Source organism: Micropterus dolomieu, linkage group LG06 (assembly GCF_021292245.1).
Source record: "Micropterus dolomieu isolate WLL.071019.BEF.003 ecotype Adirondacks linkage group LG06, ASM2129224v1, whole genome shotgun sequence".
Classification (NCBI taxonomy): Eukaryota; Metazoa; Chordata; class Actinopteri; order Centrarchiformes; family Centrarchidae; genus Micropterus; species Micropterus dolomieu.
The window spans coordinates 8,415,419-8,440,453 of NC_060155.1; the positions used below are offsets into that span (position 1 = coordinate 8,415,419).

Sequence of the window (25,035 nt, forward strand, 5' to 3'; positions counted from 1 at the left end):
GGGGGGGGGGGGGGGGGGGGGGGGGGGGCTCCCTCCTCAACAGCAAATCCCTTCTTTTGCTGATGTAATTTAAATTCTGATTAAATTTCTGACGTCCTTCAGTCAGTGGGTGTTCTTTCCTCTCCTATTTTAAGTGGCTATCCTTCTCCTATTTCATTTGAACAGCACATACCTCGCAGTAAACAACACTGGTTGTCCAGGTGAGGCGGAGGCTTTGCCTATTCATTACCTCCTGATTGAAATGGTCAAAAAGGTGAACAGTTTGACTTTTAAAATGATCAGTCCTATCCATATGCAGTAGCTACACTCTAAGAAAGGCACCCTTCTGGGTTCAAGAGTGCGCTGCATTTGCATGAACGCATTATGAACCTGACAAGAATGAACCAGAATGAGAGATCACCGTTACCCTATGAAGAACCTCATTCTGCCAATCCTTCACTATTGTCTGGGTGTCATTGTCGACCAAGGGCGTGCTATCAAAACAAAGACCCTGTGCAACGGAGAGACAAAAACATTCAATTTCTCTCCTGCAACATATTTAGAGCAGACATTAAGAAAACAACAATAAGTCATTTAGCTGGAGCTGCATTTGCTATTGTGCCTAGTATAATACAAAAACCCTAATTAATCTCAGTTAGAGGACCTTCTTTCTCCTCCTCCTCTTGCCATTATTCCCCAGAACGAGTCTCAGGGGAGAGCCAGGGAGCAGCAGCCTACTGCTGGCAACATCCATGACACCATCAGAGAAGAGGCAGCCTCTGCACCAGCTGGGGCTCACCAAAAACTGCTTCCGTCTTAATGGCATCTGGACACCCCCCGCAGCACAACTTTGCACAGTTGTGCTGCACCCATTCTTCTCTCAGATAACTGCACCATGTTGGATAACTTATAACAAAGAGAGTAGGATGGAAAGTAGAGAAATACATTTTTTAAGAGATGATGCAAACATCTTTGATTCAAGCGTGGTAATTTTCTCTTCAAATAATATGTGATCCAAGCCAACATCCGACTCTTACAGAAGTGTGTCCAGCTCCATTCTCCAAGGCGAGTGTTGTCTTGGCTGAGATGGATTTATTATCATTGTCCAGGACAGATGAGGCTTGCTGGTAATAACAGGACTGACAGTGACAGTTCTGCCGGGGGTTTCTCCAGTTGGCTCGGGAGATGGAACACACTGGGGAGTGCCCAAGCAGACATGAGGAGCCTTTAAACTGGGTTGAGCCACCCTAAAGGAGCCAAAGCATGCAATCAGAGCTGTGCGGAGGGATAAACAAGACTACTCTCCTACAGATGTAGCAATTAGGTAGGGAGCGGATCGTCGTAAACAACTGGGAGTTTCAGGCACTGCTTGTCTCTTCTTCATGCGACCAGAGGGCTTGTTTTCCTTGTTGCGTTTCATTTCACTTTTCCGTTTTGGTACTCTTTTATTTACATGCTGGGATGGACTCGGGCCAGTTTGGTCTTTGGTTGCAGTATAAACTTTGCAGGATGAAGGAGAGTCCTCAGCGGGCTGACGTCAAATTCTGCACAAGGCCTCTCATGAGTGTATCTCCACACTTACCCCACTGACAGAATACATTAATTCAGGATGTCTTTTTTGCTTTCACAAGCCTTTGATACATGTTTTTGCAAACAGATAATAATGTGCAGATTTCATGTCTGAATGTTTTTAACCCTTAATAAAAACATATAATTCCATTATTAACTTGCCATTTTCTTTTTAATGATCATGAATCATGACAACTTTGTCTCTTGGCAAGTGAGTGACAGTTACAGTAATGTAACGTAATGTATGAGTAATTACAAATACTAGTTTGAAAATAATTAAAATGTTATGATATATGGTTAGGATTAGATAACTAGAACATTTGGATAAAATTAGGGAAAGATTGTGGTGTTAATAAATAGTTGAACGTGATTTGCAGGTCTATGACAGAACACCAACTCAAAAAAAAATCTCCAAACCTCCATAGCCTTACCTTCCACCTCTCAAACTACTTCCTGCATTGACACTGAACATTGGCTTTGGATGTAAATCATAAGGTGCAGAATCGTCCGCAATTCAAGGATTTGATTTGCTCTGAAAACTCAGCCAGGGCAGAGAGGTTTTGATCAAACATGGCTTTAAGAACACCCTTATTTGGAGAGATATTGTCTACAACCAATTTTTATAAGTGTTTGAGGTAGTACTGCTTTCTGTTCAGAACAATCTGTTCTGTGAGTATGAGAAGGTCATTTTGTAAAGACTCATAAGTACAGGTTGAGAGTGAGATAGCAATCAGAGGTGAGATAGCTTTTCCGCCTGTGTGGCTTTCACCTAAATGCATTTCTTCCCATCAACCCCCTCTCCAGTAGCCCTAAAACAATTTCAGCCATCAAGCACACCACATTTCACATCTCTTTCAATGCGGTCAAAGAGGAGAGATTACAATTTCGCATGGCAGGTTGAGTGCTCACAATGAGAAATGGAGAATGAGCCGCAACCTGTTAATTACGCACAATTCAAGATGCATGGGTAGAAAACAAGCCTATCTGAAGTGTACTCAGACTAGGAAGCACAATCAAGTACACCTCTGAAGCAGACACAGGATTTTAATCAGATATGTTAAATTTAGAACATGCGCGAGGTGTTAATTTGTAGGTCAAGGCTTTTCCAGATCTCGCTGTAACCTTTGTCCACCTTCCATGTGTCCAGACATTAATCAATTACGAAAGAAAAAGTCTTCCCCCTCCATGGAAAGTAATTTCTCTGGGGCGGTTCAACACACATCATCCTGATGTACACACAAACAGGTCTGGGCACTGGCTGCTTAAAATTAGTGAGGGCCTGCTAATTAATTCCCCCTCTGTCACTGGGGGGGCAGTGCAATCTATCTGTGATGCAGCCTTTGTGAGATTAGGCGTCAGATAGGGGAGGAAAACAATATCCATTAGTTTGCAACGCTACCTTTGCTATAAGACCAAAAAAACGTCATTCCATTAGTCTAATTCCTTAGGTGCCTTCTGCTCAGTGGCGGTGATATCTCGGCATTTCAAATCAAATGAAAAGCGATCAATGGAACATTAAAGAGACAAATTGTGTGCGACAGACACAAAATGCAGGGAAAGCATTTTAATGAATTTCAATATGTGGCTGACGAAAAGACTTCTTTAATTAAAATGGATCCAAGTACTTTTGTCTCAGTTCATGTGACTGTCCCAAAGAGCCTGTGCAGGAGATCCTCATGTGGAAAGAAGTTGCATCAATATCAAATTGATAAAAGACGCATTGTTTTCTCTTTAAAGTTCATGCTTACAAGATCACATTATTATACATGAACTTATGATGTAATCAATATGTATTAGTCTCTAACACTAAGTTGTTTACATGCAGCCTTATAGTATGTTCCAATTATAGACAGAAAAATGGCTCATGCAAACACCTAAATCAGACTAAATTTTAACTTAGTGGTGAAAACTAAACAGATAAAAATTTGTCGTTTAAATGCTCTGTTAAATTAGTTTTGGAAAATTTGTAATCACTGTGAAAATAGCTTGCCCACTTGAGCCAGGCAGAATTTACTATTTTCAAGGGTACTCTTAATCATGGTGGATGTCATGGACGGCTCATCTATAGAATAGCATATGCTTACGCTCCTCCTAAATGGAGCCATTGTGTTGTATGAAGAGGGTCAAATCTTTAATCTAGAAGTGTCAATTTTTTTTATGTATTGTGTTTATCTTCACTGTCTTGAATACCTTTTTAACAAGTGGGTTCTTCATTTTTAGAAAAGGATAATTCTTTGTGTAAAAATAATTTGTGTTCTGTGCAGAATACAGCTTCTTACACAAAACAGAAAGTGTCAAATGTGCAGATCGCTGCAATGACATGTTCTCTGTATGAGGAAGGAATCATCATTTCTCCTCTTCACGGGCCAGTGTCACCATCCTTACCTGAGGGCATCCATGGATCTGATGAAGGCTTCTCTCTGGTATTAGCCTGCTCCCAGTCAAGGTCATCGTCTCTTCCTTGGCTGTATCCACATGCTGCCAGTGGCTTCTCAAAGTTACAATCGCCTGTGACAAAAGGAAGAAATTTATATGGTTATACAGTTTTTCCATTAACTTGCTCCTCAAATGAATGAATATATAAATTAAATTCTCCTCTTTTTCCCCCAGTGGTATTCATAATGCAATATGCCAGACAATGAGATGCATTTAAGTGAGACAGAGTGAAGGATTACTGTAGTAGGCGAGGCACAACATACATTACCATCATTAGCAACACGGCAGTCCAATTTCACAATGACAAGTATGAAGTGTCCAAACTCCATCATCGTTAGGCATTATGTTCCAAAACTGCACCACCATCAGGGATAAATTGATTTATTTTCCTTGCTGGCCACAGAACTTTGCTGTTCATGCACCCTTACTCCAGAGAGCCAATCTAATCCTTTTTACAAGCTGCTTGCAAAATGACAGCAAGCAACCATTAGGGCCAGGCTTCAACCAGTCTTGGCGTGTGATCGATTAATACAAATACCCCTTTATTCCTCGCACCTTAAAGGCCACGCAGAGAATGTGAGAGTTGAGCTTTTTTCCCCTCAAAGTGCCTTTCAATCCACTCATAAATCTACAAAAAGGCATGTCAGAACAATATGTAGTTGGACAGGAGTTCATAAGTAAAGAAAATGTAAAAAATTAAAGGTTGTTTTTACACAGCAGGAGGTCGCTTTCAGAGAAGGCAGATGACTTACAGAAGAATTGATATTATGCTACAGATACATGATTACATTGGTTCTTTGGTGATAATAGATCACAGTATGTTCTCCTGCATCTTGCCAGAAATTTATCCAAATGTGCAATCTGAAAATGTTTGCTTGCACGTTGCTAATACATTCCTAAACACAGATGACGTACACATTTTATTGCCTCTTGAAATGTCCTTTGAGCCAGAATCTATGCCAGGCCAAAACCAATATCTCATCCCTTACAAGCTGCCTCTGACATTATGCTGCACAGAGGCTACGAGCTGGGGTTTTTGTTTTCTCATTTATCTCTCCGGTGACATTTACAGTACACGTGCAAATGAGCGGCCAAACGAGGAGAACACAGGATAATTAATATCCAGTTCCATAGGGCAGACTGCTAATGATATATTTGCTGGTTTGTCTGTTTTTTGAGGGGGTGGACATAGAAAAGGGAGTGATTGCCAACGTATCAGAGGTAAAAGGTTGAGGAATTGTTGAGGGCTTGGCCAGAACATTACATTAGAACATTAGCTAACACATCACCAAAGCAAGTTGTTAGGCTAAGAATCTAACTGCTGTGCTTGTGTGTCAGCTAGGTTCCCTGAAGCAACAGGGAGAAGCTAACAAATGACAGTGAACAAAGCTAAAAACAATCCAGAGAGACAGATACTATTTTCAAGAGTTAGCACATCAAACCATAATTTTAGACTTTCTTGAAACTGACAAGTTCAGACTCCAACGAGATAGCTATGTAGGCTATGTCAGTGTTGCTCTGTTTAAGCTATAGCTAGATGAGTAAGAAACTTAGCTGTTTGCTAACATGTTAGCCAAAAAAAGTTGTTATGCAAAAAAAAGCCCACTGAGTTGTTAGAGGAGTATGTGTAGCGGTCAAAGAGTGCTTAATTCAGCTTTAACTGAAATTTCATTCCTCAACAGTGAATTTTCTATTTAATTCCCTTAAAAAAAGAACAGGAGTAAATAATAAATGATATCTGTCATGGTTTGGGAAACTAATGGAATGTAGGCATTGTTAATGTTATCTGTAAAATCTTGCTTTTGCCATGACCATATGTCAACATGTCTGCTATGACAAAGGCCTATGATCAGCAACAATCCAACAATCCCGTTGTAATTGTCAATGTAACACCCTTATCTCTCTAATAAAGACAGGAATCTCTGTGTCTGTCTGATTGTATTTTGAATACATCAGGAACTGTTCTCTCTGAACAGAGCTCTCAATTCAACTCGAAATAAAGAACTGCTGCAAAAAAAACTTATTGTCAACCACTGCTGTAGCTGAAACCAATGTGAAACGCACATTTAGAACAAAAAGCGCAGGGAGGCGTCACATTGGCCCTTGTGAAAGGGCACTGTACTAGTAAAATCAATATCAATGACAATGCAATGGAATTTTTCCACTTGACAGTTTTACTGCCAACTTTGCTGATTCTGATTATTAATACAAAATACAATCAATATCAGTACAATCAAATTAGAATGCATTTTTTTTAGATTAAACCACCCAGCAGTATGTCATATTGTTGAAAGTGGCCCCACATTTCCCAATTGCAACATTAAAGCAATCCTTACACACTGATGCATCAATAATGATAAACCAATAATATAATATAAATTAGAAATAGGCAAATCTGAATAATGAGTACTTTTTACTTTTGAAACTTATGTTCATGCTAATACTTATATAGGTTTTATGATGACTCAGACTATGGTGCATAGATGAAGTTTTGCAGTATATTTATATATCTGCAGTATTATAAACTGTAAAAAGTATTTAGTTTCGGCCAATGCAAACCAAACATTTCCTACTGCTGCAGCTTCACATTAAAAGCATTTAACTGGCAAAACACAAATTTTATTATGAAGTAAGAAATGCAATGTGTCTTTCAGTGAGATTAGCACTGACAGCTAACAAGACAACAGTCATTTTAAGCTTTTGTTTTCCTTTTTTTTTTTTTTACAGCGATCAGTTTGAAATATTGCAGGGAGTAATGGAACAAGAGGAGCGGTCAAATTGAGCTGCAGGTGACAGGCTGCACACCTCAAACTTCTCAGCGAGGTAACCAACTCTGACTGTGACAGTGCCCTGCTGTTCGCAGACTCATGCTATGTGCAGCTTAAAATCTGATTACAGTTGCTCACAGAATAATGGAAAAAGGCCAATTATTGCCTGACTTCTTTATTAAAAAAGACTACAGTTCATTTTCTTCCCCCCAGAAATCTCTGACCTGCAGAATTAAACTGTACTGACTGTTAGGCCTATCACCAGTAACCACAGGTGTCGCCAAATCAACCAGGACTGGAATCTTAAAGATTACATTTTAAATCCTTTATAACTCAATTTTGAAAAGGTACAGTATAAAGCTCTATGTTGATATTCAAAAACATGTACATACACAGAATCTGTACTTGTTCACATTTGTAAATGTAAAAGAATGATTCTTACACATAGATGCCACATTGTAATTACATTCCCATGATAACCTCTCCATGTATCTCTCCCACCATATACATTTTTCCCCCTGAGCTATAATAGTAAGCTCATTAGCATTCTTTAACAGCTGTTAACTGCACACGCGCTGCATAATTTGGTGTGAGTACAACTCTCAGCTTCTCCAAACTGAGAACGTGCTGACAACTATCTACTGCAGGTAAGTCGCTGACTATGGTTAAGTACCTCATACAGCCCCACTTCAAAAAACCCGAACTATCCCTTTAAGCAATAGATCCACCTATACCAACATAGTACACAGCCTCTACAACCTGTAATATTAATTGTTGATAAATGGGAAGCAGCAGTAACAGGTGGCTTATTCCCAAAAAATGCCCTTAAGCAAGGCTCTTAACCCCCAACGGTTCAGTTGGAGCTGTTCTTTGGCCAACTGTAGGAAGCTGTGTTTGTCCTCCACCTCCCTGGTGTGAATGTGTGAAACTCTAGAAGTATGAAGGCGGTGCGGAAAAAGAGCATGTACTGTGCTCAGTCAACTTTTTCTTAATAAACAAACACAAATGTCTGTGTTGCCAAGATGTAAGTTGGAGAACATTAACATGAGTCTTTGGCTGCAGCGTCACAGTGACTGGCTTTGTTCCATCAATATTTTGACTCAATAGTTCCAAGATCCTTTGCCCTGTGCCGCCCACCTTCCTGTCACAGCATGGTGGTGCTCAAACAAACCCAACGAGGTGGCTTTTATCGGAGTTTGATATTCAAATCGATGGCATTGGCCAGGAGCGAAATGTATTCTGAGTCAGTGGGTGAAGGGAGTGGAGGGAGGATTTGAAACACAGGAGTTGAAAAAAATCCATCAAAAAGAATATGCACTGAACACAGCCCATTCCTTGTTTAATTTTGAGAGGTTTAATTTTTTTTGTCAACTCTGTATTTAATGATAAATCAGGAAAATGAGAGGGGCGAGGTTTCAGTCTTCAAAGACATCATTAACAGATCTTTTCTATTAATGGTTATCTTGAATAATTTTTATAATTTTAATAATTTTTTAACTAAACTATTCAGTTCTGATTGCACACATTTTCAGACAGAGGCAATACATAAGCGGTTAAGACAATATACTGCTTGTTTTACAAATATGTTTTACTACCAGTCACCGGCAATTAAACCTGTAGCTGTAAACTGACTTTTTAGCAGTATGTGATGGCAGAAATTGACTTTTTTTAGTAGATTACTTACAAATCCAATACTAAATGAGAATGTGGTGATTACAAACCAAATTACATTGTATAGTCTCTTGATAACTTTGTTTTCTTATTGATTCTCTACGTATCTAAAAACAGTGGCTGGAACAAACCCACAATGCTTTTTCATTGACAATACCGTAAGACGGGGCAACAGGGTGTAAAAAGCAAAAAAGCCATTTGCATTGCTGTGATTGGTTTCAGACTTCAGTATTAGGAAACTCTCCAATGACGCCTACAACTTGTTATTGATCTGCCGTAGACCTGCTTTGTCTTGAGGTTAACATTAAAGCATCTTGTTCTAACGAAATAACGTGTTCTTAAATGTGTGACTTTGCTATTGTGAGTGCCATAAATCAAAAACACGATGTATCACCATTCACATGTTGTATGTCATCAATACAAACAGCAGCCTCTGAGTCAAGAGATTGTACACATGAATGCAGATGAACGCATCAATCAATAGCATCATAATAGTCCTTCTCTCTGTAGGAGGTTTATATCGCTGCCAGTGTGTGGCACAACCCCCATATAATCAGCCTCGACAGCTGTTGAAATAGATATCCCAACGAGAGGCTGCCAACTCTCTGAAGGAGATTTAACTTTCAATAAAAGCTTCTATGAGGTGTGGGTAGTCTGGGACTACAGATGAATGTGCTCCACCCTGTCAACATTCCCCTTTCAAGAGAAGCAGGCAGCTTGAAGCTAAAAAGGTGGCCCTAGATATGTCATGAAACAATTTATTCCTGAGTGAAAACACACAATAGTCTTTATATTCTCACGCAGAGTGCATTTCAAAGAAATCTATCCATCTTTTCCTGGACTGAGCCAGAGGCCAGAATCAATACCTCAACCCCTCAATGCTGGAGCCAATTTCTCCTAAAGATTTTCAAGTCCGACTTAAAAGACCTTTTGTTATTGCACCTGTAACAAAAGTAAACTTTAAGCATTAAAAGCTGTGTGTGTGTGTGTGTAGGTTTGGTACTGAAGTACTGAGTGCTATACACACAGTCCTCTCTGAATGCCAGTGAATGAGTGTGGGAAGGATTGTGAGGGTTGAATACTGAAAAAGAACATGTTACGTGTGGTAAGGCATTAAATGAAAAATAAGGTGTTCTTTTAACATGATCAAAGTACAGCTCCTTGGTGAGGTTGTAACTGCCTAGCATTTTTGTTTGTTTGCAAGATTACATTTGTAAAATATTTTACTTTAGTGAATTCCTGCTTTCCTAATTTTGCAGTCAAATTGTTTAGGGAGAAAACTACAAATGATGATAGTTTACTTCTCATGTCTTTTTTATTTAGATATTTTCATATAAAAAAGTGTCAGTAACTGGCTATCGTTATCACTCAGGTTTTAAAGAAATATGTGGTTATTTAGCATCAAATTCAGGAATGATGAGCTGACAACAGCTGTTTCTCATCATTGTCTTTGTGAGCAATTTTGTTTCTTTTTCAAAAATGAATTGTTTATTTTGGGAAATACAATTATTTGCTTTCCTGCCGAGAGTTAAATTAGAATACCACTCTTATTCTTTATTCACTTATATCTGTCCGTTCAATATGAAGCTTTAGCCAGCAGTCCATTAGCTTAGCTTAGCATAAAAACGGAAAACGGAGTGAAACAGCTAGCCTAGCAGTGTCTAAAGGTATAAAATCCACCTACCAGCACCTCGAAAGCTAACCAGTTAAACATGTTAGTTCCATAGTTTTACGGGGGGTTACCTATCAGACTATTAGACAGATGAAGTGATGAGGTTGTCAGTAAACCGCAGAGACTCCAGGAAGTCACTCATCTAACTTTCAGTAAAAAAACAAGTAAGCCCATTCCCAAAAAGATTGAACAATTCATTTAATGTTATTTTGTGTAGCTTTTACTTTTGTTAAAAAGGACATAATGCAGAGAAAGAAGACTGGAAAGTTTCTAGGCAGAATATAAACTCAGGACTTAAACTGCATTAACATGGTTGGCACCTGCTTGATAATTACTACCTAAATACTACCTAATTACTATTACTACATAATTATTGGTCATTTTCTACCCAGTAATTTTGAGTGTTACATATGCCATGTTACAAAGCAAGCAAATGAGCAACAGTACCATTAGTGTGGTGTATACTGTAGCTTGTATGGCACTGGATAGAATATCCTCCCAGGGAGGAAACTGAGCCCTTTTCCAGAAGCACCACTGTGTCAGTCCCAGTGGCAGATATCATTGCTGCAAGACCTCCTTAGCCCCTCTGCCAATTCTGCAATTACCAGCCTTCCAACCTGCTCTGTCTGGCTAGGAAATCGCAGGTCTGCTCTTTGCCCCAATCTGCCTCACTGTCTGCACTTGTTTTAACAAACATCTTGTCTGCTGGCGTCCCCGCAGACTGAAACCACAAGGCAATCTTGGGTAATTTAAAACCAATGTCGACTATCTCCCACAACCACCACCAGTTTAGAGCTCCAGAATCCTGCAGCTAAGCCCCTTAGGGACTGATAGGCCTTTTCACTCTGGCCCTATTTCACTTATCTATTGGCAGCTCCTGCCAAGGCCTATCTCTGCACTGAATTTCATGTATATATACTATCTGGTTGGGGACTTTGAACTGTGGGATGGGATTTAGACAATCAATCTCAATATCATTATCAATCACGTCTTGCTGTTCACCACATTGATCTGAGGGGGAATAAAGAAGTTGGAGTGGAGATTTCCACTGATGATCTGGCTGGCTGAGCCACGCACTTGTCAGCAATGTTTTGCAAAACAAAACCGACAAATCACATCTGGTGTGACGGAAGAAAATCAGGACAAAAAAAGTACATTGCATTTGTAACTAACAGGAATATGTCTGATGATCTATGAAGCTATTAATATTTTGATTTAAAAATACTGTGCACAAATTCATTTAAAAAAACATTGGCACTATGTGTAGCTCAAAGCCATTTCATTATAAAAACCTCTTTGCCTTTCCAGGGGCATTTTCTTGTCAACCAAATATCAACTTGATGAATGTGCTTTACATCGGGAGTACAACATAGTTCCTGATCAAATCCACCCTTGTGCATGGTTAGATGTACATCGAAGATGACAGGCAGCCTTCTCCTTAGATATGTTAAATTTTGACAGATGATTTTCAAGCTGCGTGTGCCAGCACAGGGCTTGACGTTCTCTTTCACTGCTCCTGTCAAGAACTTCCAGTAAATGACTTCAAATCCATCTCCATTCTGTATAACCTGCCAGGCACCAATTAAGATGAATATGGAATATAATTTAGAGACATGGAAGATCCTTATTGTCATTTTTCTCTAAGCAATAAAAATGAGGACTTCAGGTCTGACTGCATAGAATTATCCTTTGGTGATAACGACTGAACATTATTATCACAGCTTGCCAGAACTTTTCGGGTAGGTTAAGGTCAAATGATAGAGTTCATAGGCTCATTTACACTGAAAAGCAGGAGAGCTCCTAAAAGGTGCCGATCAGATTTAATCAATTTCTGAAGACTTAGGACAACCACCTGCCGTGCTTGGTGTTTAGCTTGCACTGAGGTGGCTTAGACACATCCTGACTCCGACTTGACAGCAACAAGTCTGGTTAACAATGGCTTCTCCTCCTATTGTTCCCAGCATTCTCATTATTCTCTCTATCCACAGAGAGAGCTACAGTCTGTCTCAGTGCCTCTGCCCTCCAGAGAGAGAGAGAAAGAGATAGAGAAATACAGACTGTTTCCTATTTAGCTTAATGCCTGTTGATACTCTGAAGGCAGAGTGAAATAGGCTTGTTTGGCTTCCCATTTTCCTGTGTTCAACATGCCCCCAGAAATGATATGGTGACTGAGCATAAAAGGCACTTTATTAAAATCACTGTTCATGTGTCAAGTTAAAACTCCACTGAGGGGAAGATGAGAAAAGCCGAGAAAAATGCTAAGACTTTGCTAGTTAAATACTAAATAAAAAACAAATAAACATCCCACTGTGTATGACTGCCCTGCTGTTGTTGATGTGTATCCTGTGCTGCAGAATCAACTCATGAAAGCTGGTTCAAGGTGGAATTAACCCTCTGCACTCATTCACAACACAGTAGTAGCTCAATGCTATGAGACTGGAAATTAAAACTTCCTCCAGAGCGCCAGTTTCACATTTGATCCAGGTGTGATAGGCCACTGCTTCAATCGATGAAAGACAGTATAAGAAGCAAAAACTCCCTGGTTTCCGGTAGAAAATAGATCCACACCTGGATAGGGAGCCCTCTGGAAGAGAAAAAGGAATAAGATCCCAGGCTGTGCTCAATGCTAAAAACCCCTGGCTCACTCCAATAGAAAACAACATCCCCAGCCCACAGTGGATGACCCTTCAGACTGAACCCCTTCAATCCTCCCAAAAACCTGCTAAGTCAACAAACCTTTGAATTCTGCCTGACGAGTGTAACAAAGAAGGAATGAAATACTAATGTCAGTATCACTGACTTTCCCCCCGTTCTCTCAGAGTTTCCCAGAGTCTAATTTGTCAAACATGCAAGTAACAATGCCAGAAATTAGCCCAAAGGGAGGTTTCCCTCCAGAGGAGACAATGATTGTGTTTGATCATGGAATAAACAAGAACATTAACATGCTTTGTTGGTTTTCCAGAACTGAAACAAATGCTTGTTTCTATGTGTGGAGGAGGGAATAATTCAAGGTTGAATGTCAAAGAATTAGGAAATCACTAAAGCTAATTAGAAAATGTAGAAGAATAAAAGAAAAGGTTGAATCAATCCCTCTTGAGAAGGAGAGGAAATCTAGGCCACAAGGCAAAGCTTGCGCATTCAGGCAGAATTATCAGCTTGATGAATTATCATTACTTTGCTTTTGTGTCTTGACGTATTGTCAATCACATATGCAGTGCATTTGCACTCCACACAGCTATGTCGAGCTTGGCAAGTCTGACCAACACGTGGACAGACCATGCACAGGTGGAAGGTGGATCCCAGCCCAGGTGAAAGGCTCCTGTTTGGATCTGAGCTTTGCCTCGACAGGTGGGGCTGAGGAGATTTCAATCCCAGTGGGGGGCTTTTTCAAAATGCCGTCTTAGGGTCTTCACCTGCACACTTCAAACACATTCAGACCCTTTGTTTCTCTGCTGAAGCTCTATAAATCAGCTACCTGAAAGAAAAACCCTGTGGCCAGGCTTAATCCTCCTGGGTCACGGGGAGCCAATGTGGAAGACATCAGGCATTCGAGCCCCCCTTTCAAATACTGTGTGCGCCAAGCTCTTGTTGTGCTTGGCAACAGGAGAGTGTGCAGACTGGTCAGCGTGAATCTCATGTGACATTGCAGTCCATTTCCACTGTGTCAAAATGCTGCCCACTATCACAGTTGATTGGTCATCAGTCTGTTTTTAATTAGGGATGCACCGATTCGAAATTAGGTGCCTACTTGAAGAATATTTTACCATGGTTTAAGTAATTTATGTTTCACTTAATACCTGCCAGGGGCCATATTTTTGTCACTATTGCATTATATATTTATTCATTTTTATTTGTACTGCATACATATTTTCCACTGGGGATAGGACTACATACTTTTGAAATCCTCAATGTTGTTACAGGTTGAATTTATTTGTTATTTGTTGCTTTCCTACCTTCCTGCCACTATAGTCCACATGAGAGACGACCTGAGTTGCTAAAAATGTTGATGAGAATACCGCTCTCATATCTGTCCATTCAACGTGAAATTAAAGATCGCAGCTGGTTAGTTTAGCTTAGCATAAAGACTGGAAACAGGGGGAAAACATCCAAAAAAGCAAAGCCCAGATACCAACTCCTCTAAAGATCACCAACACATTACAGTATTTCTCTGCTGGTTGCCAGGCAGCCCCACAGTGTGTTTTGTACAGATTAAACAAACGAGACAGAACATGTTAATTAGTGAGCTTTGGAGGTGCTGGTAGGAAGATTTTGTTACCTTCAGACAGAACCTGGCTGGCTCTTTGCCCTGTTTCCAGTCTTTATGCTAATGTACAGTAAGCTAACCGACTGCTGGCTCCAATTTCACATTTACCATACAGACTTGAGTGTTATCAATCTTCTCATATATCTGAACTCTTGGCAAAAAAAAAACAAGCTTATTTCCCAAAATGTTGTTCTTTCATGAGGTAAAAATCTGCATTAATATAGATCTAGCATTTTGGATGGTGTATCCCTATTTCTAATCTATGATTGAGAAATAAGCCACTGGTTAACAGATGCAACCAGGATGAAAACTGTTTTGTCCACAAGCCGCAATAGCTTTCACCAATCACTTTATCCAAAATAATGTATATTACTACTAGTTCACACTGATTTTTCGTCCTATTCATGTCCATTTTAAGAATACATAAATTACTGACAATACAGTAACCGTTTCAAGGAATACTGTTGAATAGCTTCATTCAGATTTAAAAAAACATTTTTATGACTCTGTGCAGCTAACCCATTTTTAATATGATAATGCATGTACAGGTCACCTCTGTGCAATGAGTGACAGAATACCATGAGACAAATTAGACTTTTCTGATGGTTTTTTATCAGTTCAGACATTGAAGTGGTATGAATAAGTCAAAGAAACAAAGGAATTCCCAGAGTCTCATTAATAATATTAATTTTTAAATCCAATTATTATATGAGGGCTTGTGACCTAGTTTCGGATTTAAGTGGCCTATCAAAACCTAACACATCACAGAGAGTAGAGAAACGTTTACGGTTTTAGATGGTTCTCCAGCTCCTGCAGGGTGTTCCTTTGGGAGACTCTGGCCCTCGATTCTTGGCCGCCCTCTGTCGTGTCTCCTGCAGTAGAATATCTAGCCACTGTACCGTCCAGGTGAATTATTGCATATATTAGTCAAGAGCACACAAACCTCTATAGCACAGCACCTCTCTGATCTCTCGTAACACTGCAGGTTTTTTCATTAACAGTGTGACAAATGTCCGTATAAAGTCATAGTGCAAGCACATTCTAGCTGGACAGAAGAAGGAATTTACAATGTAGGAGGGCCAATGTGAGCGCAAGGCCGGTCCAAGAAATAGAGCAAAGCAGATTGAAGCAAAATCATCTGATTGGTTTAGTGTAACAATAAAGAAGCTGAAAAATGGCAGCAATAAAATTAAGTAAAATAATCATCAATATGGATACTTATTGTCGTCTCTTCTACATTAGTATTAGAGCAGAAGTAAGGCAGTTAATTCATGAATCAGTCAACAGAATTACATTAATTTATGATAAATGTTTAGGTTAATTTTTAAGAAAAAAAAGTCAAATATTCTCTGGTTCCAGCTTCTCAAATGTGATGATTCCCTGCTATCTCTTATTCCTATCATGTCTTTGGTTCTTAGGCTGTTGGTCAGACAAAACAAGACATTCAAAGATGTCACCGTGGGCTTTGGGAATTAATAATGTACATTTTTTCCAAACAGCTAATTACTTTCTGTAAAAATATGTACCTGCACAACCAGGTCAATCTACAACCACTGTGCATATCTACTCATGACTGTAACAACAAAATGACTGAAATTAATAAGATAACCACAGCTTCAGTTTGGCTGTACATGTTCCCTTATCAGCTTCACAACCTAGACTGGAGCAAGGGGGGGAGGCAGCGGGCGGACTGCTTGTCACTGCATGTGGGCTGCAGCTCAGTGTGTTTCTCCACCAGTGTTTTTTCAGGGCGTGCCACACTAGCCGCTAGGCGAGCATTATGACGCATGTTACAAAGTGATGCAGATAGGTTACAGAAATAAAGGCTGGATAGGCAGTTCAGAGGCAGTGTTTTTTTGTGATATGGTAACTCCTTTGGGGTGGACTTTGGGCTTTTTTATTGTGCAAATCTGTTACATGCTCAAAAACTAGATAACACAATAAATGAAATGGAAAAAGCCTAAAAGCATAATATGACCTTTTTAAGACAGATATCAATTTTGATATTTAAGGATTTTAAAATCAGATATTCTGATACATTATATTCTTTTTGTTTCCCTTCTTTTCAGAAACTCAAACAAAAACTATGCCACGTCTATGTAGTTATGAGACTTCTGCAAGCTAACATGACATAATGTAGTTTAAAGATAAACTTTATATTGTTTTAAAAAGTACATTGAACAAAAGCTCAGCTGATAGGCTGTGTCCAAAATCACCCACTACTCAGTATATTCTAGTGGACTATATAGTGAGCTTGCCATTTTGTAGTGCTGTCCGAATGTATAGTGAGAATAATTATACCCTTTATAGTCCACTCAGTGTATCCCAGAACACAGATGGTCACTAACCAAGCCCTATATACTATCATGCATTGGGCTGATAGAAAAAACAGTCCACCAACAGATTGTCCGATGGCAACGACGCAATTTACGGCGCCGAAATAATGACCAGATTAGTGTCCGACAGTTTTGTGTTCGTTATGCGGGTGAGCTCACTATATAGTCCACGACATACAACTCCCTACATAGGGGGTAGGGATAGTGAATGAGTGGGGGTTTCGGACACAGCCATAATGTGTGCTTTCTTGTTCTGAGCTTGGTCGGTGTACATGTTCCTGCATTTTGAATGATCTGCCACTTATCTAAATCTTTCTTGGATTAGACCAGAAAAAGAGAACTTTTGCAAGTCTGTAAGTGATAAAAGCAGCATCAGCCTTGTAAGTGCATGGCAATAGTCATTTCTGTGACATTTACATTCCCTCACTTTAATGTGGCGTTCTTGATCAACACGTCATGAACACTCTCTGGCTCTGTGAATAAATACACTGTAGGACTCAGTATCCATAATTACATACTGCCATATATGCTAGTTGAGTAGCCAGCTTTAATACATCTTCGCAGTCAAAACAACTTCAGACTTTAATTAAAGTAGCAAAGTAAAATATGTGTTAGTTACCAGTCATTTTATATTGTCTTGGCTGGAAATGTCACTTTAGTGATGTGTTATTTTCCAAAATAGCAATGGAATTTCTCAACAAACTTGAACATTGTGAATATGGTAAAATAGTTAGACTGAAAAGTTGTTGGGATAATTTTTTACTTGCAGTACCTGGAGGCTAGTCATTCATAAAAACAGTGACATCTGTCAATCTGTCTATTCGATCCCTCAGGTACTTCTAAAAAGTGTCATCATCTGAATGACCACAAAGGTCATGATACTCACATTACTGGTACATTTGAGGAAAACGTCTCATCCAGTCAAACATCACTTTGAGCTGTCTGCTCTGCTTGACCATCCCACAGGCCTTTCGGCCTATATTGGATTGGCCAGAAGAACTAAATCAATCAGAAAACAAGGAGAGCTGCCAAAGCCTTCTTTCACACCCCAACAATGCAGCACTCACTGCCATGTTGAGGTTATTTTGACATGGTTTCAGAAATGTCACAGACATCAACAGGGACAGCATGCAAACGCTGCCAGGCTTGTGGCTGTCATGAATTTGACCAAGAGAAGTTTGAAAAAGCAAAGACAGGACCTGTTAAAAGATAAGATTTGATTAAAATATTTAATGACACTTGGACCAAAGAAACCATTAAAATGTCTAAATGACTCATTTATGGCAAAAGCCATAACAGCCAGAAATGTTTAATTTTATATGAAATTAGCCACATCTTCTTTATTTGAAGGGTTGCAATGCCAGGTTCAGTCAAGTTTACATCAAATGCTGCTTATCCAGAATAGTGAAAGAAATGATCCCTTTTGATGGAATCCCACCACAGCACAGATCAACAGATTGAACAAAACCACAAGACACACAAAAGTACCTCTAGGCAATGTGAGATTAGTGAGAGAGCGTGAGAAAGGAGAAACAACAGAGGGAGATGGGGGGGGGGGGGTCTCACCACTACTGTGTAATCAACAGCAATCACAAAGTATCGTCCTCAGTGCTAATAACAAGAAGCACAAAACAGGTAGATACTAGATATCTACTATACTAGATTGATTGGACAGACAGATGGATAAAATATGGATAACTATAACAGATTTAAGAAAAACACTTAATGACTGGGAAAACAACATGAATGCAAATGCTTTTACTAGAGCCTGACCGATATGGGATTTTTCAGTCCTATACCGATTTCGATATTTGAGGATTTTAAAATCCGATAGCCGATATATCGGCTGTTATTCTTTTTTCCTCTTATTTTATGAAACGCCTGTTGAGACCATACCAAGATAGCATGAAATAATGCCGTATAAAAATAAACTTTTTTGTTATAAATAGTACAAAAATACAACAAAATATATTAAAGTTTTGATAAATAAAAGTCAAATGCATAAAACTACAGAAAAAAATTTAAAATATCTAATTTATTATACATTATAGAGTACTACTACTAATGAACATTAAAGTAAATAGTGTATTGTGGGGGCAAGAAAAACAGAAACTATAAAAAATACCTATATACTATTACTGGTGCTACTAATAATACCATATATTATATATACATATATATACACACACATACATAGGCTATACACACACACACATATATATATATGTGTGTGTGTGTGTGTGTGTGTGTGTATAGCCTATGTATGTGTGTGTATATATATATATATATGATGTCATTGCTATAATAATAATGATAAACAGGGCTCTCCTACAAAAAGTTATGTATAGCCTATATTTTTTGTCATGCAATAGTTATTACATTACATACATGATGTCTATGAAGATTCTCAGTCATCCAGGTCATATATATCCAACGAAGGTTAAAGTCAAGGGCAACTGGACTTGGTTGAAGATACTGGAAGACTCCTTCAGTTCTGACTGACTGCCAGTCAGTGTTGAATAAATCTACTACTTCATGACTGTCTACAACCAGGACCTGCAACTTTGAGATTTCACACTAACATTTCACATTCAAAAGGAGATTATTCGCAAGTCCTCTCTGGTTTACCAAACTATGCAACTGTCATGACCTGAGGGAAGGATCCAACATTCTGTTTGTTTTTTAATAGTCATACATCGGCTGTTATAAACGCTGATGCAGACATATCTGCAAAGAGCTTATATCGACCAATAATATCTGCCAAACGATAAATCGGTCGAGCTCTAGCTTTTATACAGAGCACAAGTGATCACTGAATGGTTAAATGAGTTTTAAAATAATGTAAATCTTGTGCTACACATGTCAATAATTTCAATTGACGCAATTGTCCAAGGCTGTATGGCTTTTATAGTTGGAAAATCTCGGCCCAATAAAGATCTATGGGAAAGTTTGGACCAAAATGTTAGACTGCGCTCTCCACGACCATCAAATGAACACCAAATACATTTTGCAGAGTAATGTTCACTACTCCAGTAGTAAAGTTCCAAAGATCTATGTATTGAAGCTGTGCTGGAGGCTTGTGGTAGCCAAATGCTAGCCTCCGTTTGTGCCATGTATACTCATTATGTTAGGGTCACAAATCTATGCATCCGATTTCCCCACAAAATTATTACCTGGCAATCTTTGAAAAAACAAAAACAAAAACAAAGAGAAGATCATTCAATAACTCTTACTGCCATTCTGAAGGTATTTCCAGAATCCTCAAAGACTCTAACCATCTGGGTGAAAAATTACTTCACCCATCTGTAGGTCAGCAGCCATCATCTGTCCCTTGCTTTTATTCAGTGTGATGCAATTTGGGAGTTGCCCTTTCTCATCTGCTGGTGCGGAAAGTCACACACAGAAAAAACTAAGAAGTAGAAAGGTACACAAAGTACAGATGGTGCTGTTGTGTACTTCTCATAGGTAAATAGTAGTAGTGGTACTCATCAGATAGCCTGAGTAAAGAGATATATTTCTGTATACTCACTCTGTGATATTTTGACTCTTCAGATAGAGTCTGGAAGAGATATAAGATATTTCCCACTCATGGCAACAGAAACTTTTTCAGTTAACCTTGTGTAGTCCATTCCCATATGGTAAGATAAATTTGTGAAAGTAGTAACATGGTGTGATTTCACAAAATCTGGCCACAGTAGGCATTAACTCCAACATCCAGATGTTTAAGTGAAAACTCAACAAGGACTGTCTGTAGTGCTGACCTGACACTACAGTGGGAGGGGGAGCGGGGTGGGGGGGCTGCTCTGAATTTGCATCTCTAGCAATATACTTCAATTATTCTAAATACAAACATGGATTCTGTGGAGCACAAACACTGGAAACTTTAACTAACACTCTGGCATTTGGGATAAAGCATATGCGTAAACAAACAAACAATGCACAAAACACAAACTTATCCAACAGACTGAGAGTTGGCTAACTTCCCAAAGCCTCTACTTGACAAATCTGAATATGATGATAACTGGCGCCTGGGAAGCATTTGCACACATTAAGCTGTACTTCCAAAAAGATACGAGCATAAATGTATTATCCATCTTGTGCATAAAATTAACAAGCTGTGCCTCATTTTGACATTCACAAGCTTTCTATCTATCTAATGATTAAGGTGTAAAGTTGCAAAGTAAGCCGTAAATTTAGTACTGGATCATTTTTGTGGATTGTGCCTCCGGCTCCCGCTCTTAATGAATTGGATGTGTGAAACTTTTCAAGAGGCATCCTCCATTTCACACACACATTTCATTAACCTGTAGTTCATTCATTATTGCTGTGGGTGTGGAGCAAAGTAGCAGCCACAGATATAATTGTGTTATTGGGGTTGTAGGGCTGTGGCTAATTACTGGCTGAGAACACAACATAGGCACTTAGACATCAGCCTGACGGAACAAACCACAATGGCTTGTGACAAGAGCTGTCCTCCGTTGAGTTTCAGGAGAAGAAGCGATAGCACAGTGATTCATGAGTCATAACACAATCACATCATCTCCATAGCATGGAAGATGACACAGGGACACTGAAATAAGTCGACAAGTTTACTACAGCTCAACTGAAAGACTAGATCTGACAGCAACCAGCTAAAACAGGATGAGCGTTTTACATGAAGTCAAAATTTGGAATTATTTTGATCACCACGTTAAATGAATCCACAGCAATTTGTCATGGTGATGCGGCTGCTGCAACATAGTATGCTAACATGCACAGAGTAGCCTGGCTGTGGGCCATAGAGCCGTTTAGGTCTTATTTGAGCTAAGCTGTTTACACAAGCCTCCGATACCTTGAAACTGGGTCTCCTGATTGTCAAGAATATTATGGTAAACCTGTAGCGTCCTATCCGCTGATAGAACAGTTTACCAGCAACAAAGGTGGAGTCAAATGAAATCAAATTTTATTAATATAAACCTAAAATCACAAGTTGGTCTCAAACACTTACAATTTGCACAGCATACCAAACCCTCTGTCTGTACAACTTCGACTCAAATAAACTTCAAGTTGAGCAATGGAAGAGCAGACAGCCAAGGTAGAATAAAATTAGAATTAAGATATTACATTTAAAAGCTAATGTATTATATACAGTACATACATGATAAAGTATGACAAATATTGAGTGCTATAAGTTAAAGTGAAGAATGGATCAAAGAGAAGATGTCAAATGAATGAAATTATTATAAAGTTTGGGTGGTAGTGAAACAGCTCTTCTTGCAAAACAAAAAGGGGTGCATGAATTTCTGCACTACTTTAATGGCAATCCATACAATGGTTGTTAAGATATTTTACTTAAAACCACAAATATTGACCTCATGATGCTAGAGAAAGTAGTTAGAGGATCACCACAGTCAGTGTGATTCAACCTCTTGGGGACACAAATGTTTTGTACAGCATTTTATGGCAAACCACCCAGCAGTTGTTGAGATATCCCAACATTGCCATAGACCCACACCGCTAGATTGGCTAATAATAATAATATTATAAAATAAATGAAAATGTCTGCTTGTCCATTAAACTGCCTCTAATATAGGGGAAATGACCATAATGTCATTTGCAACCCCTTTTCTCTTGGTTGAACCAGGTTATTCTAAGCAAGTTATGAAGCTAAATAATGTTGAGCCAAATCCAGATTTCAGACAAGTAACTGGGTTCTCTGAATGTAAATGTAGTCCCTGACAGGTTACAAATTATTGTGGAGTATACTGACACACCAGTTATGTAGACAGCACAACCTCAAATAAAGCACAAAGGGAGAATGCAAGGCATGCAAAGGCCAGCTGCTTCTATTCACTGTTATAATCACTGTTCAACAACTTCAAGTTCAGTGGTACCGAGCAGAAGATCAATTGGTTTGGTATATATGTGTGTGTGGGGGGGGAATCACATTTCTTCCAACTGCATTTTGTCTCAACTGTGCTTAGGAGTCTTTAAATTAGTCTCAGTTCTTTTCAGCCTATTCATGTAAAACCTGAAGTAAATGGCCTTACATGAACAGCGCTCATCCCACAAGTCAGAGGGAGCTGACACATTGTCAGTCACCTGGCCTCCCTTATCTTCTGCCCAGCACAATGTCTGACTCATTGCAGCTCCAAAAACTCCACATTTGGAGCTCATGAAAAGGACGAGACATCCACAGCAGCATATTTCCTGACAATCAAAGCCTTACAAAGGAATAAAAAGAGAGCGCAGACGCTGGAGAGTTATCCTCATGAATATCTGGCAGGGTTTTTTTTCCCTTTATCCTCCTGTCGACAGCTTGTCTGATTCCTATAAAACCCATCCTTCACTCATGTCTGTTTGTCTTTCATTGAATTGGCTGGAGATATCTTCTCCACTCATTGACCTTGAGAAACAAACTAAGAGTTTTCAACTCTTCTCTACAAATTTCAAGAGCGAAGTATTCGACTTTAAGCAAATCCTAATTATTTTAACATGAGGGAGAAATAAATGGAAAATCAGTAATAAAAAAAGGAAGATGTACAATCTGGCCTCTGCAAGGCTCACCAGCCTCAAAGATTCTGGTGCTGAGAAGCCAGGCTAGACTCTGAGGCTGACTAGTTTATTTTCTCTCAGCCATTTTTATCTCTCTGTTCACATGCTGTTCAGTGTCCATTTATCCGTGGTGAGGGCTTCTCCTTGGCAGAAACGATCACTTTCAACAACAGTCCCTGCGAATCAGAGCGACGTGTCACATCGTTGCAGTGACAACTAACGACACCCAATGTATCCGGGCAAGCTGCCAGTCCGCTGGGCTCGGAACAGCCGTGGGGTACGGGGTGGGGGGAAGGGGTGTAGAAGATGGTGGAGGTGGGAGGGGGGCGGGGGCTGCACGCTCCAAGGAGACAGAGGTTTAGCTCACATGTGGTAGCGTTAAAACCTCACATCACATCCCCCCAGTCAACAAAGTGCCTTACATATCATGTGCAGAGATTGAATCAATGTGCTTTGAGAGGTTGACTCTGATGCTGTATGTCTGGAGGCCGGCTGAGACAGGAGTCAGAGAGTCCAATAACCAGACTGAGCAAGGGGAGCAGCGGAGACATGGGGGTCATCTGATTCATCCAACAGTCAAGCCCTCTTTCCCCCTCCACCCTTCTGCTTATTTGTATTCCCAAGGTCAGAGGGGTCGCCAAAACTTTACTTTGCATATATATTTTTTGGCACATAGATTGAGAGTAAAACACACTATCCCCATAAATAAACACTAATTGGTGGCTAATTTTCTTAGTTCCTGCCTGGTTGATTCATTGCCTCTGGGCCCGTATGAATTATTCATCCAAGTGGCAAAACAGCTTTATGTAGAAACCTACAAGGCACCGCATTTATTATGCTATCATGCCGAGTAATTCCAGGCACTGACGGCTGGTATTAGAATAATATGCATATTGGGTATTCTTTTTTTTCCTGGGGCATTGGCAGGCTGTAATAGCGCTTCCGTTGGCAGGGACTGAGAGGGATGCAACACCCCTCATGGCTGACAAAAACCCCTTGTTTTGACAGAGGATTGAGCGAGGAGTGGAACGAGTGTTTCGGCTCTGCCCTCATGGAGACAGGATTAAGCTGTGTGGCCGTGGTGCCGGGTGGTGCGGGGAGTTGGGTAGGCTATGCTATCATGTCAATCCTCCCTCCCATGGTACCGCAGATCTGTGCTGCTCCCGTGACACCAGAAGAAGCACCTGGCCTTGCCACAGGGAGCTCATCAGGCTCACTGTTCTCACTTGGTAAGAAGGCTGCATCGTACTTTCCGCAGTATCCCAAATATTGCTGACTGCAGAAGGACAATTCAAAGACGTACAGTATAGGTCCTGTTTGTGTTTGGGAATAAGCAATTCCAACCATCTATCACATCTAGAGTCCTCTGTTTTTTCTGTACACAGGTTTACGGCGACAGCAGCAGAGCAGGGGCGATGAGTCGGACGTGAGATGGTAAAACAGAAATGTCAGTTCAGAGCAGGGTGAGATTGTTAAATGGCAGCAGGCGCCTGGCTGAGGTATCCATCCTCCCAAGTGTTCCCTGTCTCTACAGATCTGTCTCTGCACCGGAGATACCTTGCCCCCAGAAGCCCACGCCATGTCCTCAGGCTATGGCAACATTAGCGTGAGGCGAACACACAGGCAACATGGGTAGGCTACAGCTTGTTGTCTCTGCCATGTTGACATCACAGGTAGAAATAAGAGATTCATAGTATGAATTTACATGGTGATTTGCAGGTTCAAATACATCTGGAAAAGTAGCTTAAAACTGGGCTAATATAGGTTGAAAAGAAAAAGCACAATGCCTATTTTTCCACGTGTAGT

The 25,035-nt window shown here is 39.8% G+C and overlaps 1 protein-coding gene across 7 annotated transcripts in view; it reads right to left on the minus strand.

Moving 5' to 3' along the window:
- Positions 1–25,035, minus strand: part of ptprma (protein tyrosine phosphatase receptor type Ma) — a 157,271-nt gene that overhangs the window by 114,806 nt on the left and 17,430 nt on the right. For all 7 annotated transcript variants that reach the window (XM_046052200.1, XM_046052206.1, XM_046052203.1 and 4 more), the window contains exon 2: positions 3,934–4,056. In XM_046052200.1, coding sequence (XP_045908156.1) covers positions 3,934–4,056 — 123 coding nt within the window. The remainder of the gene's footprint in view (positions 1–3,933; positions 4,057–25,035) is intronic.